Raw genomic sequence first — 13,097 nt, forward strand, 5'->3', positions numbered from 1 at the left:
ATGATGCATAAATAGCAAAATTCATTTTTTTTTAATTTGTATATAAAAACTTTGAAAGTCTGTAGCTTACTATGCCTTGTTTGAAACAAACAATTGGGCGTGAAACTAGGTGCGTGGGATCTACTACACGGCTCAGAAGAATAAAATAATCACTTCACCAAGCGGTGTGCTACCAAGAAACTCACTCAGGGTGAATTTGGGGGAGGGGAGTGAGGAAGGTAGTTGGTCCACCGGAATATGGTAATTATTTACTCTAAATCCTCGTGGCTATCTTTTTGTCCATTTTTTATGGAGCGTGACTACTTTAGGCTTTAGTTGATTGATTTTAATTTTGGTTTGTCTAGGCCTCAAGTAATAAGTAACGTCTGGTTACTAATGGTCATCACCGCCAATGGTTGTTATCTAGCTCGAGTTTACGCGAAATTTAAAAGACATTGCGGAAATTTAATTCAAACAATCACGTAAGCATCCTTATAACACTCAAGGGGATTCGAAGAGGTTAAGCGATTACCTCTCAAGTCGTGCTTACACGCTGCTTTTCAATTACAAATTTTGACTAACTAAACCCACAAGTCGGGTTGAAATGGTGTCATAGCCAATAATTTACAACTTTGCCTTCATGGGCTTAACTTAACACAAGGTAAATAAAAGACTAACTACTAAACTATATAACTAATTAATAAGATTAATGAAAAGAAATATGTCAATGATTAGAAATTTAATCTTCAAGTTGATTTGAGATGCGTAAGCACACGTTACACTACTCGCCTCACGCATCCAAATGGTCCAAGTTGATCAAATTTCTAACACTTAATAAGTTATTAAACTTTAACCAAAAGACAAGTCACTTTTCACTTTAGGAACAAGGTTGGTATTATCCTAAACCTTATCCTACTTTATCCTAAACCTTATCTAAATTGATATTATCCTAATTTTTTTATTTTTCAAAAATAATAATGATAAAGTAAAAACATGATATTATCCTAAAACTATTATTTATCTAATACTGATAATAAACTAATTTTTTTGTATTTTTAAATATTTAAATATTTTTTTGTATTTTTTTTAAAACATTAAACATTCAAAATATAACTAGTTTCAAATGGCTAACAATTTGATTAATCAACCCCTATATTATTAAACTACTGGAAATGAAAAACAAACTTGTACATACGGAATCTCGTTCCGTTTAAGTGGAGGCGCGGGCGCGGCAAGAGGAGGCGCGGTCTGGGCTAATGTTGCTCCTTTTTCTTCGAGCTTCTGACGACCTCTTCAGGGACTCCGCCGTGTTCCGATGGTGGTCTTTGTTTGATTGAATCTACAGTAAAACAAGAAAACACGAATTAGTAAGTGCTTTAAAATAAAAAAAAAACTTGAGAAGAACGAAAAAGAAGAGTTTAGAACTATTTGTTTGTATCTATCTTCTTCCCAAGCTAAGATCTATGACGGCGGCGCCATTTGATGAAGATGTAGATTGTGGGAGTCGTGGTTTATGAGTTTGAAGTTTCGATCCTAAATCTTAAGATAGGGAAAATGGTTGATGACTAAAGACAAGAACTTCTCGATCAACTTTTCTTATTCATTGTTCTAGATCTAAAAGGTATGGAAAAACAAGTTGTTTAGAAAAGGAAAAATATTGAAAACATTGAGTTGGTTGTGGATTAAAACATGAAATGAAAAGAGAGAGAAAAAGATGACTTTGTTAACAAGTCACACTCATTTGATGTCTTCAAATGAGTGTAATTTGTTTTCTTTAAATTTAAATGATAAAGAAAGTTTAGAAACAAGTTTGATTGAAATGACAATATTGGAAACAAGTATTGAATGCAATGAAGAACTTGAAAATAAAGGAAAGCAATAAGATTGAAAGAAAAGAAAATACAAGACAATCAAGAAAATAAATTGTAATAATATAAATCTATCTAAGAAAGCATGACAAAATTGATCTCAATTCTTGGGTTGACTAACAGTGAACAAACAGAACTAGGACTAAAGTCACTACTAAAAATATGATTTTTTGCCGCGGCCAGTTGTACGTGGTGGTGAAAAGTTTAAAATTCGTGGCAAAACACTTTTTGCCTCGCTCGAGGCAAAAAAGGGTGTGGAAAGAAGTTTGTTGCCACAACTTTTGTCACCGCTGCAAGAGAATGAACATTTAGCCATGGTCATGTCGTAGCAAAACATTGTTTTTTTATTTGAATTAGTTTAATTGTCAAAATAAATGAATTTCTTTTTGTCACGGGCACGGTGGTTGCTAAAAGTATTTATTGCCTTGGTCGTGGCAAATTGTTTGTTTGTTTGTATTTATATTTTTTATTTTTTTCCCTAGAGTATTCATATATAAAATTATAAAATACTTCAGAGAAGAATTCTAACATAAAAAATCTCACATTTTCTATTAAATCAAATATTTCTTTGCTACAAAATGTCGTCATTGAATCAATAAATAACTTGGTACAAGGAAGAGCAGAAGGGAAAAAAAATTATATATACTATAAAACAAGCTTCAATTCTTTTCATGTTGTCAATTTGTCATACACCCGACCACTTCATCATATGGCTTGGTCTTTCCAGTCAACCAATAATCATATCCAAAATAAGTAATACTCTCGTCTTCTTTATACTGCAACAAGTAAAAATAACACATTAAGTTTTAGAGTAAAAACAGGTTATGGAATGGCCTACATAGAGTAAAACAAAGAAACCTCATTTCACATATACCAAAACCCTAACCCTAGGTTTAGAAAGTACAAAATAAAACGAAAAAGGGGTGGTAACTTTGCATACCGTGGCTTGAACAAAGACAAGTGAGGTGTAGCTAGTAACAGATGATAAGTTCAGCAGGGCTGCTGCATTTCAGGATACTACAGACCCATATCAAACTTGTACACAAATACCCATATACACCAAGCAAACAAAGAATGGCATGTGTGTAGCGGATACTACTCATCAATCATCAATTGGTCTAATTATATAAGCCAAACCATTACGTCAAAGCACATTTGACAATAAAGAAAATGTAAGATACATAAGCCAAAAACTCGAATAGACAAAAAAAAAAAAGAGTAATCAAGGTCTCGCAAGTGATAATAAACAAGGAAAAATAATTGTGCATTGGACAAGTGACATTATTTCTAGGTAGACTGCCAATGCAACAAAATACTTAAAATTTAATAAAATGACACAATATGAAGAACTTATCTCTCTAGCTTCCTTTTTCAATTTTAGTTTTTGTTTTCTCCCAAGCTCACTGATGCAAGACTGAAGTTTCACAAGCAAATTATCCACTCAACGTATAATGAAAAACAACTCCATGTAATAAGGATCATATTAAACAAATCAAAAGGTGAACAAAAAATTTTAGAAGCACCCACAACTTGTATTCTGTTACATATGCACTAGTTTCCCCATTTATAGCAAGTCTTAGAACCACATCCAAAATTATTATTTTCTCCTCACTTTAAGCTCAAAAGTATGAATAAACCTCAATTGTGTTGGGTCAATGATCAATGAGTGCTTTAAATTCAACTCTGAAAGATCAATGTTTGCTTCATTATGTTCATATGGGAAGGTCTGCATAAAAAAATAATGAGAACACGTAAGCTCCCCAAGCAACCTTGATCGCATACACATTTCATAATATATCAATATACAATACAAAAAAAAATCTAGAAAGCAAAACATTAATAGGGTTAAACAATATTTCAAATTCTAGAAATGTAGCTTTGGTGATGCCCTGACAATCCCCCTAAACCAGTATTGGACAACAGCCAAAAACATTTTGAAACTGACCATCCTAAGAATAGCCAACTACATCAGAAAAAACCCGCAAGAGTGTATACAATACTGACCTAGTTGCAGACCATAAAATGATATCATACTCCGAATAAGTTGCGGAGAGGAACTCGTGAAAATCTGCACAGATGCAGATTGATGTCGTGAACCGAACAGGAAAAGAAATACTTGAAAATAATTAGACTACTTTAACCTCAGTAGACAACATAGTACTTACAGGGTCGCATAAGCTCAAGTGGGTTCTTAGCTGTGGATCGATGATCAAACAAAGTATAATCAATGTCCAAAACGAGCAACTTCTTTCCTTCCCCAACCATGGTCATCTTGAGAGAAGACTTAAGTGGTATTTTGGAAGCTACATTTCTAGAAACAATACATTAATACAAGTAGCTAGATCTAGAATATAAGATAGCCACACCAGTGACTCTCTGAGCCGGTAACAAAAAAACTAATGCAGTAATTATTCATTTCTGTAACAATACTAGACAATTCTAAAATTTCACTCGAAAGTAGTAGTTACCTTGTGCAGTACCCGATGAAGAGATGGATCATGAAGTTTGGACTGTGAGCTGCAACATATAACTATAGAGTAAATATATGAGCTAAGTAGATAGGCATGCAAAAGAAGTTGATGACCGACCAAGAAAGCCATCGGTAAAGATGTTGCAGTAATGCATCATCAAATACATTTCCAAATTTAATTGCATCTTGAAGACATCTTTGAATCAATTGTTTCAGAACACGGAAAGCAAATGCACATGAACGAGTCTCATCAAAGTCGGTCTGTTCATGTGGCCCTGCATTGATGTCCTGGTTAAATCCAAAAAGAGCTCCTCCTTCCATTTCATTCACTTGCTTGCTCTTCAAAAGAACATTTACAGCCAAGTGATGGATCTGCATCATGATAATGTTATATAATGGATCACTCGCTTAAACAGAAATAGTAAACTGTACCTCTAAACAAGAAGAAAGTTAAGGATTTAAATTTAAAGTTCAAATCTTTATATAGATTATATTAGAAACTCATAAATACTGAATCAACGTACAAACCATAATTAAACACTCAAAAAATTACACTTTTTAATTATAAAGTGTAAAAAATAGAGATGTTAATTAAAGACCTTTCACAAGAAGGTGATTACCGGCAATAGCAGTGAAGAAACACTTGGGAAGTAGTCGAGCAGGAGGCGGATGCAGTGAGAGAAGGAGGCGAAACTGTAGAAGCAATGAAATGGGTTTCAGTTTTTTCTTTCAATTTTTTTTCCTGTTGTTTGAGAAAATTTGACATTCAATTTTCACCAAATAAAATTGTGGGAAAGAATGAAAATACACGCGGGAAGTGATGTGTAATTCTCTGTCCTCTTTGAAAATAAATATGAAAATTTATAATTAGGCAAAATAAGAACTTCTTGCCACTATTTGTTGCAAAAGACATACTTAAAGCCGCGCCCAGAACTTGCTTGTTGCAAGAGTCGTAACTTAAAGCCGCGGCTAGAATGAAATTGATGCAAAACATGTACCTTTTGCCACAAAAGGAAAATACTGAGGCAAAATGTTATTTCTTGCCACAACTTCTACATTTTGTGGCAAAAAGTGATTTCTTGCCACAACTTCTACATTTCGTGGCAAAAAGTGATATCTAGCCACCAAACCCTGGCCTGGGCAAAAACATTCGCGGCTAAAAGTCACTTTTTTGGTAGTGAGTCTAATATTCAAGCTTTTTTGGACCAAAGTCTAATAAACCAACTATACGTAGGACCAAAGTCTAAAAAGCCCTGTAATCATCGTCGGATTCACTCTATTGGGACATGTCAGATGACTTAGTAACTTATGTGAAGGAATGTCAATTTGGAAAGAAATTAAAGATAAGGATATTTTGGTCATATAAATGTACTAAGGTACCAAATCGTAAGGAAAATGAGAGTACGTGGTACTAATTATTATAATAGGCGAGAAAAAAAAGTTAGTGTACCTTTTAGGAAAAAATGGAAAAGTTTGTAGTACTAAATAATTAAAAATTCTTAGTCATGTGATGAGTTTGCCGTCATGGAAATAAAACAGATTGAGACGACAAGTGAACTTAGGTGCTAAATTGAAGCAAATTGAGAGTATGTGGTACTAATAGGTGAGAAAAAAAAATCAGGTACCATTTAGAAAAAAAAATGAAAGTTCGTGGTACTAAATAGTTATAAACACTTTGGCCTAGTGAAACTTTTCTAGCTAGAAGTTGATGTGAGTAGAACATTTCCACCTTGTTTTGATTCCTTCTTCTTCTTCTTCTCCTCTAATGAAGCTTTAATTAGCTCAAAACTTAATGATGGGTAATTTGAATTTGGTGGTCCGGCCTTGGGTTTGCTTCCCAAAGGTCACTAATTCGATTCATTCTCCTCAGGGCCACTGGTGAGGCAGTACTCGGCCAAATTTCCAGCCAAGGTGCTGTGATTCGTCGAGGTGCACATAAGTTGGCCCAGACACTCGGTCAGCAAAAAAAAATTGTAGTGTTCAGATTGATTAAAACTGGTTGATGTTCCTTGAGATACGTCAAAGTGAAGTTTGAGGAGAGAGAAAGAGAGAAAAGCATGGTAAGGAGTAGAGAGTGGAGTGAAGAAGAGTTTGTCAAAATAGTGGAGAAGTTTTGATTCTGTGGTCACGTATGTTGTTTTATGGAAAATTATTGCATTAAATCAACATGATGTTAACACGTGTCTTGTACTTGAGAATTATGAAATTGGGTCTTGGGAAGTCAAGGGGCCATTTAGGTAATTTTACATCTAAAAGGGTAGTTGGGACATTTCACCTGGAGATGACAAAAGTCATATTGCGTTGACTGAGACGGCGTGTTAGTTAGGGGGCAAGTCTAATTTCATTTGAAAATAGAGGGGGAGGAGTATACAAAACCCTAAAATAAATGTTCTACCTATCTTGAAAGTGTGCTCATCTTCAAATTGTATATCACTGTAGTTTAGGAATTTATAAGGTGTACATCAAAAAAGTTTTGACTTTAAACAGTTCACGAGGGAGTAGTGCTACAGCAAGTCTTTTTGATAGGGACGCCATGAATTCAGATTTAAATTCATTGTTATTGTCTAATTAAAGTCCACAAAATCACCCGCGCGCCTAAAAGTGAAAATGAGAGAAAAAAACTATTGGAAAAGATGAAAATTTCGAGTTTGGTAGCCGTCATTCGTTTCACCATACTGGTGGTCGAAAAATAAATAAAAATGAGATGCCCTCTTTATCTCTTTCCTTGCAAAAAGACCTTCCCTCATAAATGCTACACACCTTCTCCATTTGCTCTTCATTTACTTCTCACTGTCAAATTTAATTTCTTCCACTTATTGCCTTTTCTCCTTACCTTCTCTCATCACCTTCTCCAATGCTCCCTTTCTTCTTTATTTTCTTCTCCTCCGCTCTCTTCTGCTTCTCCATCATCAACTTTTCCGAAACTCCAGGGAAAAAAAATGAGGGAAAATAAATTCACAGTAGCATAAAACAGTGGTGGACTTTGGGCTACGTATTATAGATCAGATCTCGACCCATCTCTTCAAAAGCGCTATTTTCTTATCTGATCCCAGCGTCCAACCAAAGTGGTTTTCAAAAGAACGTAGTCTTATTAAACATTGTTAGCACTTACTATTGAGCATAAGATTTGTAGGACAAACAAAGCACTGTTTACATCTAGTAGTTGGGTGCGGATTGACTGAACACATAGTAACGGAGTGGGTGGTGAGGTACCGGTTGGATTCTCTAAGATCTTGGTGTGCTTATTTGTGAAATCTTTCTACTACCCTCTCTCTCTCAACTGTTTCACACACTTGATTGGGCAAGATTCGTGTTCTCTTGTCAATATTCCAAAAACCTATATAGCTTTATTTTAGCTTGGAAATCACGGAATCTAGTGAATATCATATCACAAACCAACCAAAGGCTTAAAGAGAAGGAAGTTGGGCTATAGAAAGGATAGAAAGTGAGAGTGTGTTCCTGTTAGGGTTTGGGTGTCAGTGAAGTATAATATGCCGTCTGGAATGATGATTCCAGCAAGAAACATGCCTCCTCCCATGATGGGAAGCAACGGAAGAGTTTCTGAATATGGATCCTCTTCTCTTTCACTTAGCCAGGTCTGTATTTTCCAACTCTCTCTACCCCTCCCCTCTTCCTTAATTTTTAGCTCAACTCTCCCAGTCTCACTTGGTTTAATCCCTTGATTATTAATTATATTAGTGGGCGGGTTTAAATGATTCATTTAAGCAGTCTCTTTTTCTCTCTTAATTATCTGCAGTGCTAGCTGTCAGGTAATCAACAAGTTTCAACAAATATATCCATCTCGATATTCGAGAAACGCGTACAAGTCAACACTAGGGTGTACTTTACCGAGTGTCCGTCAACGTTTTAATGTGGTTTTTCTTGGGGAGTTTGCATTAACACTACATAAAATTAACTTCAAACAAATTACAACTTTGCGGGATTCAATATAGATCTGACGTTATGTCTGTTGCAGCCAAACATGTTTGAAGATCAAAGTCACTTGTTAGATATCATCAATGAAAACACTTCTCGAACAGAAGTAGCAGCCCCAGCCAAACTCATCAGAGATGAAGAATTTGATAGCAACAAATCTGGTAGTGAAAATTATGAAGGAGCTTCTGGTGATGAACAGGATAATCCTAACGAACGCAAACGTAAAAAGCGTTACAATCGCCATACTCAGCATCAAATCCAAGAGATGGAATCGTGAGCTTTCAAAAACTTGAATTAAATAGAACACAGAATCACATTTTCTGATCAACCTCATCTTAACTTTTCTATAAAAAAGAATTTTCTGACCAAATTCCTCTATTCATTTTCAGGTTTTTCAAGGAGTGTCCGCATCCGGATGACAAGCAGAGAAAGGAACTGGCTCGTGAACTTAGTTTGGAGCCTTTGCAAGTGAAATTTTGGTTTCAAAACAAGCGTACCCAAGTTAAGGTATATATATATATATCTCAATAATATTCACGATGGATACGTTATCTTTTAAGTATTGCTTTGCTTTTACTTAATTAACTTCCTAACCTGTCTGCTACAGAATCAACACGAACGAGTTGAGAATACACAGCTTAGAAATGAAAACGAAAGGCTTCGCGCAGAAAATATGAGATATAAAGAAGCACTTAATAGTTCTTCTTGTCCCAACTGTGGAGGCCCAACAACTCTTGGCGAGATGTCCTTTGATGAGCACAATTTAAGGGTTGAAAATGCTAGATTAAGAGAAGAGGTAAGTAACTATATAGGATACCGGAGTCCCACCATGACTTACAATTTCTTTTTTCCTAATAAGATTTCAATGAGGTCTAATGTAATATTTTTTATATTATAATTGACAGATTGATCGAATTTCTGGAATAGCTGCAAAGTATGTTGGGAGGCCTATAGCCTCGTACCCTCCTGAGCCTCCGCGTTCCCTGGACCTTGTGGTTGGAAGTGTAGGAATGCAGTCCGCAGGCATAGGAGATGTGTTTGGTGGCGGTGATATCCTTAGGACAATGTATGGAACAAATGAGATAGAGAAACCAATGATCATTGAGTTAGCAGTTGCGGCAATGGAGGAATTAGTTAGAATGGCCCAAGTCCGAGAACCATTGTGGCTGCCAGGACCGGATGATTCTACTGACATTCTTAATACTGAAGAATATTTCCAATCATTCCCAAGGGGAATTGGGGAAAAACCTATTGACTGGAAATCTGAAGCTTCTAGAGAGACGGGTCTTGTTATCATGAATCATACTACCCTTGTTGAGATTCTGATGGACGCGGTATGTAACTTTGCAATGAATTACACTGAATCATAAGCACACGTTAATCAAGCTAGTATAATAAACTTCTCTAGTTCTTGTGATAATCAGAATCAGTGGTCGAATATGTTCTCTGGTGTTGTCTCAAGAGCCATCACTCTCGAAGTCTTGTCAACAGGAGTAGCAGGAAATTATAACGGTGCCTTGCAAGTGGTAATTAATCTAAACTTAATTTACTCTACTCTTACACAATAGATCGAAGAACTAGACTCTAATTCTATAATTTAGTCAGATATAAACGATATCTAACCTTAATGACCTGCAATAGTGTATAGGTTAGTTAATTTAGACAACTAAAATCCTTTATACTTTTCAGATGACGGCTGAGTTACATGTCCTTTCACCTCTTGTACCAACTCGGGAGGTTTTCTTCTTAAGGTATTGTAAACTACATTCAGAAGGAACTTGGGCAGTTGTGGATGTTTCATTGGATCATTTACGACCTTCTTCAATAACAAGATGTAGAAGAAGGCCATCGGGCTGTCTGATACAAGAAATGCCAAATGGCTATTCAAAGGTGAATGATCAATTTTGAAATGCATGATGACTATACTGCTTAAGAGCCACTTTCTTGACCCTGTGATGCTTACAAATTTTCCTAGGTAACATGGATAGAGCACGTTGAGGTAGATGATAAATCTGTCCATAATATGTATAAACCCCTGGTTGAATCCGGACTCACATTTGGTGCTAGGCGTTGGGTTGCAACCTTAGATCGGCAGTGTGAACGCCTTGCAAGTTTAATGGCTACTAGCATTCCTCGCGGAGATATTGGTGGTATGTCTACCATATATTGTTTCTTGGTTCTGCTGGAAATCAACTTGATTTTTCTGTCATCTCCTGATCGATCAATATGTCGAATAATTACAGTTTACCATTTTGTTGAACAGTGATAACAAGTCAAGAAGGCAGAAGAAGTATGTTGAAGCTAGCTGAGAGGATGGTAATAAGCTTTTGTTCTGGTGTGAGTGCTTCCACAGCTCATACATGGACCACATTATCGGGAACTGGAGATGATGACGTAAGGGTAATGACCAGGAAGAGTGTAGACGATCCAGGAAGGCCTCCCGGTATTGTGTTAAGTGCAGCTACCTCCTTCTGGCTTCCAGTTTCACCAAAGACGCTTTTTGATTTTCTTCGAAATGAGAACTCACGAAATCAGGTACATTTCAACGAACAGAACCTATGTTTGGATGCAATTCTGTGCTAGCACAGTCGAGCTAGAGTTAGCAATCTGTATTAGCACAATGGCACCTATGTTCTCTTTAATTTCTCTTAAGACTCTAAACGCCTGACATCCAACTTCCAGTTATAAAGTACGGTAGAAGACGTTAAGAAGTGAGTAAGAAGACTACCAACTCAAATGTTGTCAAAGAAGTAGCATCCTAATTAGATTAAAGTTTGTGCTGTTTGAGTATAACTGATATCATTTCTATGTAGATAAATGTACATGAGGATAGCGAAACCTTAGGGTCATAGGGTGTTTGGCTACTGGTTCCACAAATCCTTAGAAGTGACACATTGCGCACCCTGAGCTTCGTTGCTACAATCTAAGAGAAAGAATTGGAATTTAAAAAACAAAGCGTGTGTTGTATAATTGTAACATCGAGGTATTAGCATCCTGTGTATGCATTTCGGCAATTGTATCCTTTGGTCAGTAAATAGATTAGAAAAGGAGCTGAGCGAATATAGATATTTGAGACGAATTGTATAGGTTTCCAAAGATATAAGATGCCAATGCACATTAGAACTCCAAAGTACATATATTTGATGGTCAGTGGAGATCAACCACGCAATTATATATGTAGCAGTATTTCTATAACTACATTAAAGTTATTGAATATCATTTTCCAAAAATGATCTGTTCCTCATTAATGTGTTCGTTGCTCTGTGATGAATCTATGTTTTTTTTTTTTTTTTTTTTTGAATAAAGTAGAGTTTGGCCCTAACCTGCATTCATAACTGTTTAAAGTCTTACATATATCTTACCCCTCTCTGTGAATCTATGTTGACAGTGGGATATCCTATCAAATGGTGGTGTCGTCCAAGAAATGGCACACATAGCTAATGGTCGTGATCCTGGCAACTGTGTCTCTCTATTACGTGTAAATGTAAGTTGCGTCGTTTTTTTTTTTTTTCTTAAGTCAACTTGGCCTCCTTTACCTAAAAATTTAAACGTCGTTGAAGCCAAGTCACTGATATTATATTCGTATTGTAGAGTGCGAACACGAATCAGAGTAACATGCTGATAATACAAGAAAGCTGTACTGACTCAACTGGATCTTTGGTGGTTTATGCTCCGGTTGATGCTGTTGCGATGAACGTGGTTCTAGATGGAGGAGACCCAGACTATGTTGCGCTCCTGCCCTCTGGATTTGCTATATTCCCTGATAAGCAACACCGTCATGGAATAGTCCTGGAGGGTGGAGGTGGTGGATCTCTACTCACTGTTGCATTTCAAATCCTGGTTGATTCAGTCCCAACTGCAAAACTTTCTCTTGGATCAGTCGCAACCGTTAACAACCTAATTGCTTGCACTGTTGATCGCATCAAGGTGGCCGTTACTAACAACAATGTATGATCAACATGAAGGCCCGAGATGTAACCTTTACTCCAGGTAAACGTTATTACTGAAAGTTCCGATGTTTTGAATTCCTTAGAAAATTTCAGTGATTGTAGTTCTAAATGTAATGTGTGGTATATAATATGGCAGGAAATGAAAGGGAGAATAAAAAAAAAAAAAAAAAAAACAACAACAAGAAAGGGGATTTTGTTTGGTAAAAGTGACGACAGGAAGAAGTCAAGAACGCACCTTACATGAGTAAGTTGCTTGTCACTCGTCAGTCAAGGCAGAATGAAGCCCAACGTGTGACTTCCATCATCATGTTATTGGTTCGGGTATTGACTTCACCAAGTAGTTAGGAGGTTCTTAAAGTATTTTAGCATGAGGTTGCTTCCCCCACCTTGTTTGTCATTTTCGTAGGGCTAGGGTTAACGTTTGACCGGATGAGTTGGGTATCATTTGTGTCATTTCAATACTTCTGTCATTTTGTATTTTCAATAGTTAGCTGGCCCAGTGGCAAGTGGGAGCTTACCAAAAGTAAACCCGTTTCGCTTTGATATTGATTTGTTTCTCTTTCGGTGTTGGATTTTTTTTTTCATATATTATTTAATGGGAATGCGAGTGCTCGAGATCTCGGCATATGGCAGGCTATAAACAATAGAGTTAGCACCCAATACTCCGATCCTGATCACCAAACAATGCTCACTGATGTTTCAACTCAACTATAAAAAAAAAAAAAAAACATTCAATACTCCCAACAACCAACAGATATTCCAACTCTGAAAAAGTTTTGTGAGAAAAAAGCTAGATAAATTTGCTCTTCACAACCGTTTACGAAGGTCTCTTATACCTAAAGCTACAAGGACTAATATCTTACACATTTTGGGTTACGTATGTGATGAATATAT

General features: G+C 36.3%; 1 protein-coding gene and 1 long non-coding RNA gene across 2 annotated transcripts; one reads left to right on the plus strand and one right to left on the minus strand.

Moving 5' to 3' along the window:
* Positions 1–3,416: 3,416 nt before the first annotated feature.
* On the minus strand, positions 3,417–4,141 carry LOC147524380 (uncharacterized). The gene is made up of 3 exons (XR_015196945.1): positions 4,013–4,141; positions 3,852–3,915; positions 3,417–3,573 (listed from the first exon to the last, which is right to left on the minus strand). It is a non-coding gene; the product is annotated as an uncharacterized LOC147524380 (long non-coding RNA).
* Positions 4,142–7,679: 3,538 nt separating this feature from the next.
* LOC147524381 (homeobox-leucine zipper protein PROTODERMAL FACTOR 2-like) lies at positions 7,680–12,847 on the plus strand. Its single transcript, XM_086603060.1, has 12 exons — positions 7,680–7,913; positions 8,294–8,526; positions 8,643–8,760; positions 8,861–9,049; positions 9,159–9,587; positions 9,678–9,779; positions 9,943–10,143; positions 10,229–10,403; positions 10,517–10,788; positions 11,642–11,737; positions 11,845–12,243; positions 12,340–12,847. The coding sequence occupies exons 1-11, from the start codon at positions 7,809–7,811 to the stop codon at positions 12,205–12,207; spliced, it is 2,283 nt and encodes a 760-aa protein (XP_086459186.1). The 5' UTR covers positions 7,680–7,808; the 3' UTR covers positions 12,208–12,243; positions 12,340–12,847.
* Positions 12,848–13,097: the final 250 nt, after the last annotated feature.

The sequence above is a fragment of the Coptis chinensis genome, chromosome 1, assembly GCF_015680905.1.
Source record: "Coptis chinensis isolate HL-2020 chromosome 1, ASM1568090v1, whole genome shotgun sequence".
NCBI lineage: Eukaryota > Viridiplantae > Streptophyta > Magnoliopsida > Ranunculales > Ranunculaceae > Coptis > Coptis chinensis.

Bases quoted from the DNA above. Each gene is read 5' to 3' on its own strand.
- LOC147524381 (XM_086603060.1), top strand. From the start codon at position 7,809: ATGCCGTCTGGAATGATGATTCCAGCAAGAAACATGCCTCCTCCCATG. The intron at 8,761-8,860 runs GTATATATATAT...TGTCTGCTACAG, and splicing joins ACAAGCGTACCCAAGTTAAG to AATCAACACGAACGAGTTGA. The intron at 9,780-9,942 runs GTAATTAATCTA...TATACTTTTCAG, and splicing joins ATAACGGTGCCTTGCAAGTG to ATGACGGCTGAGTTACATGT.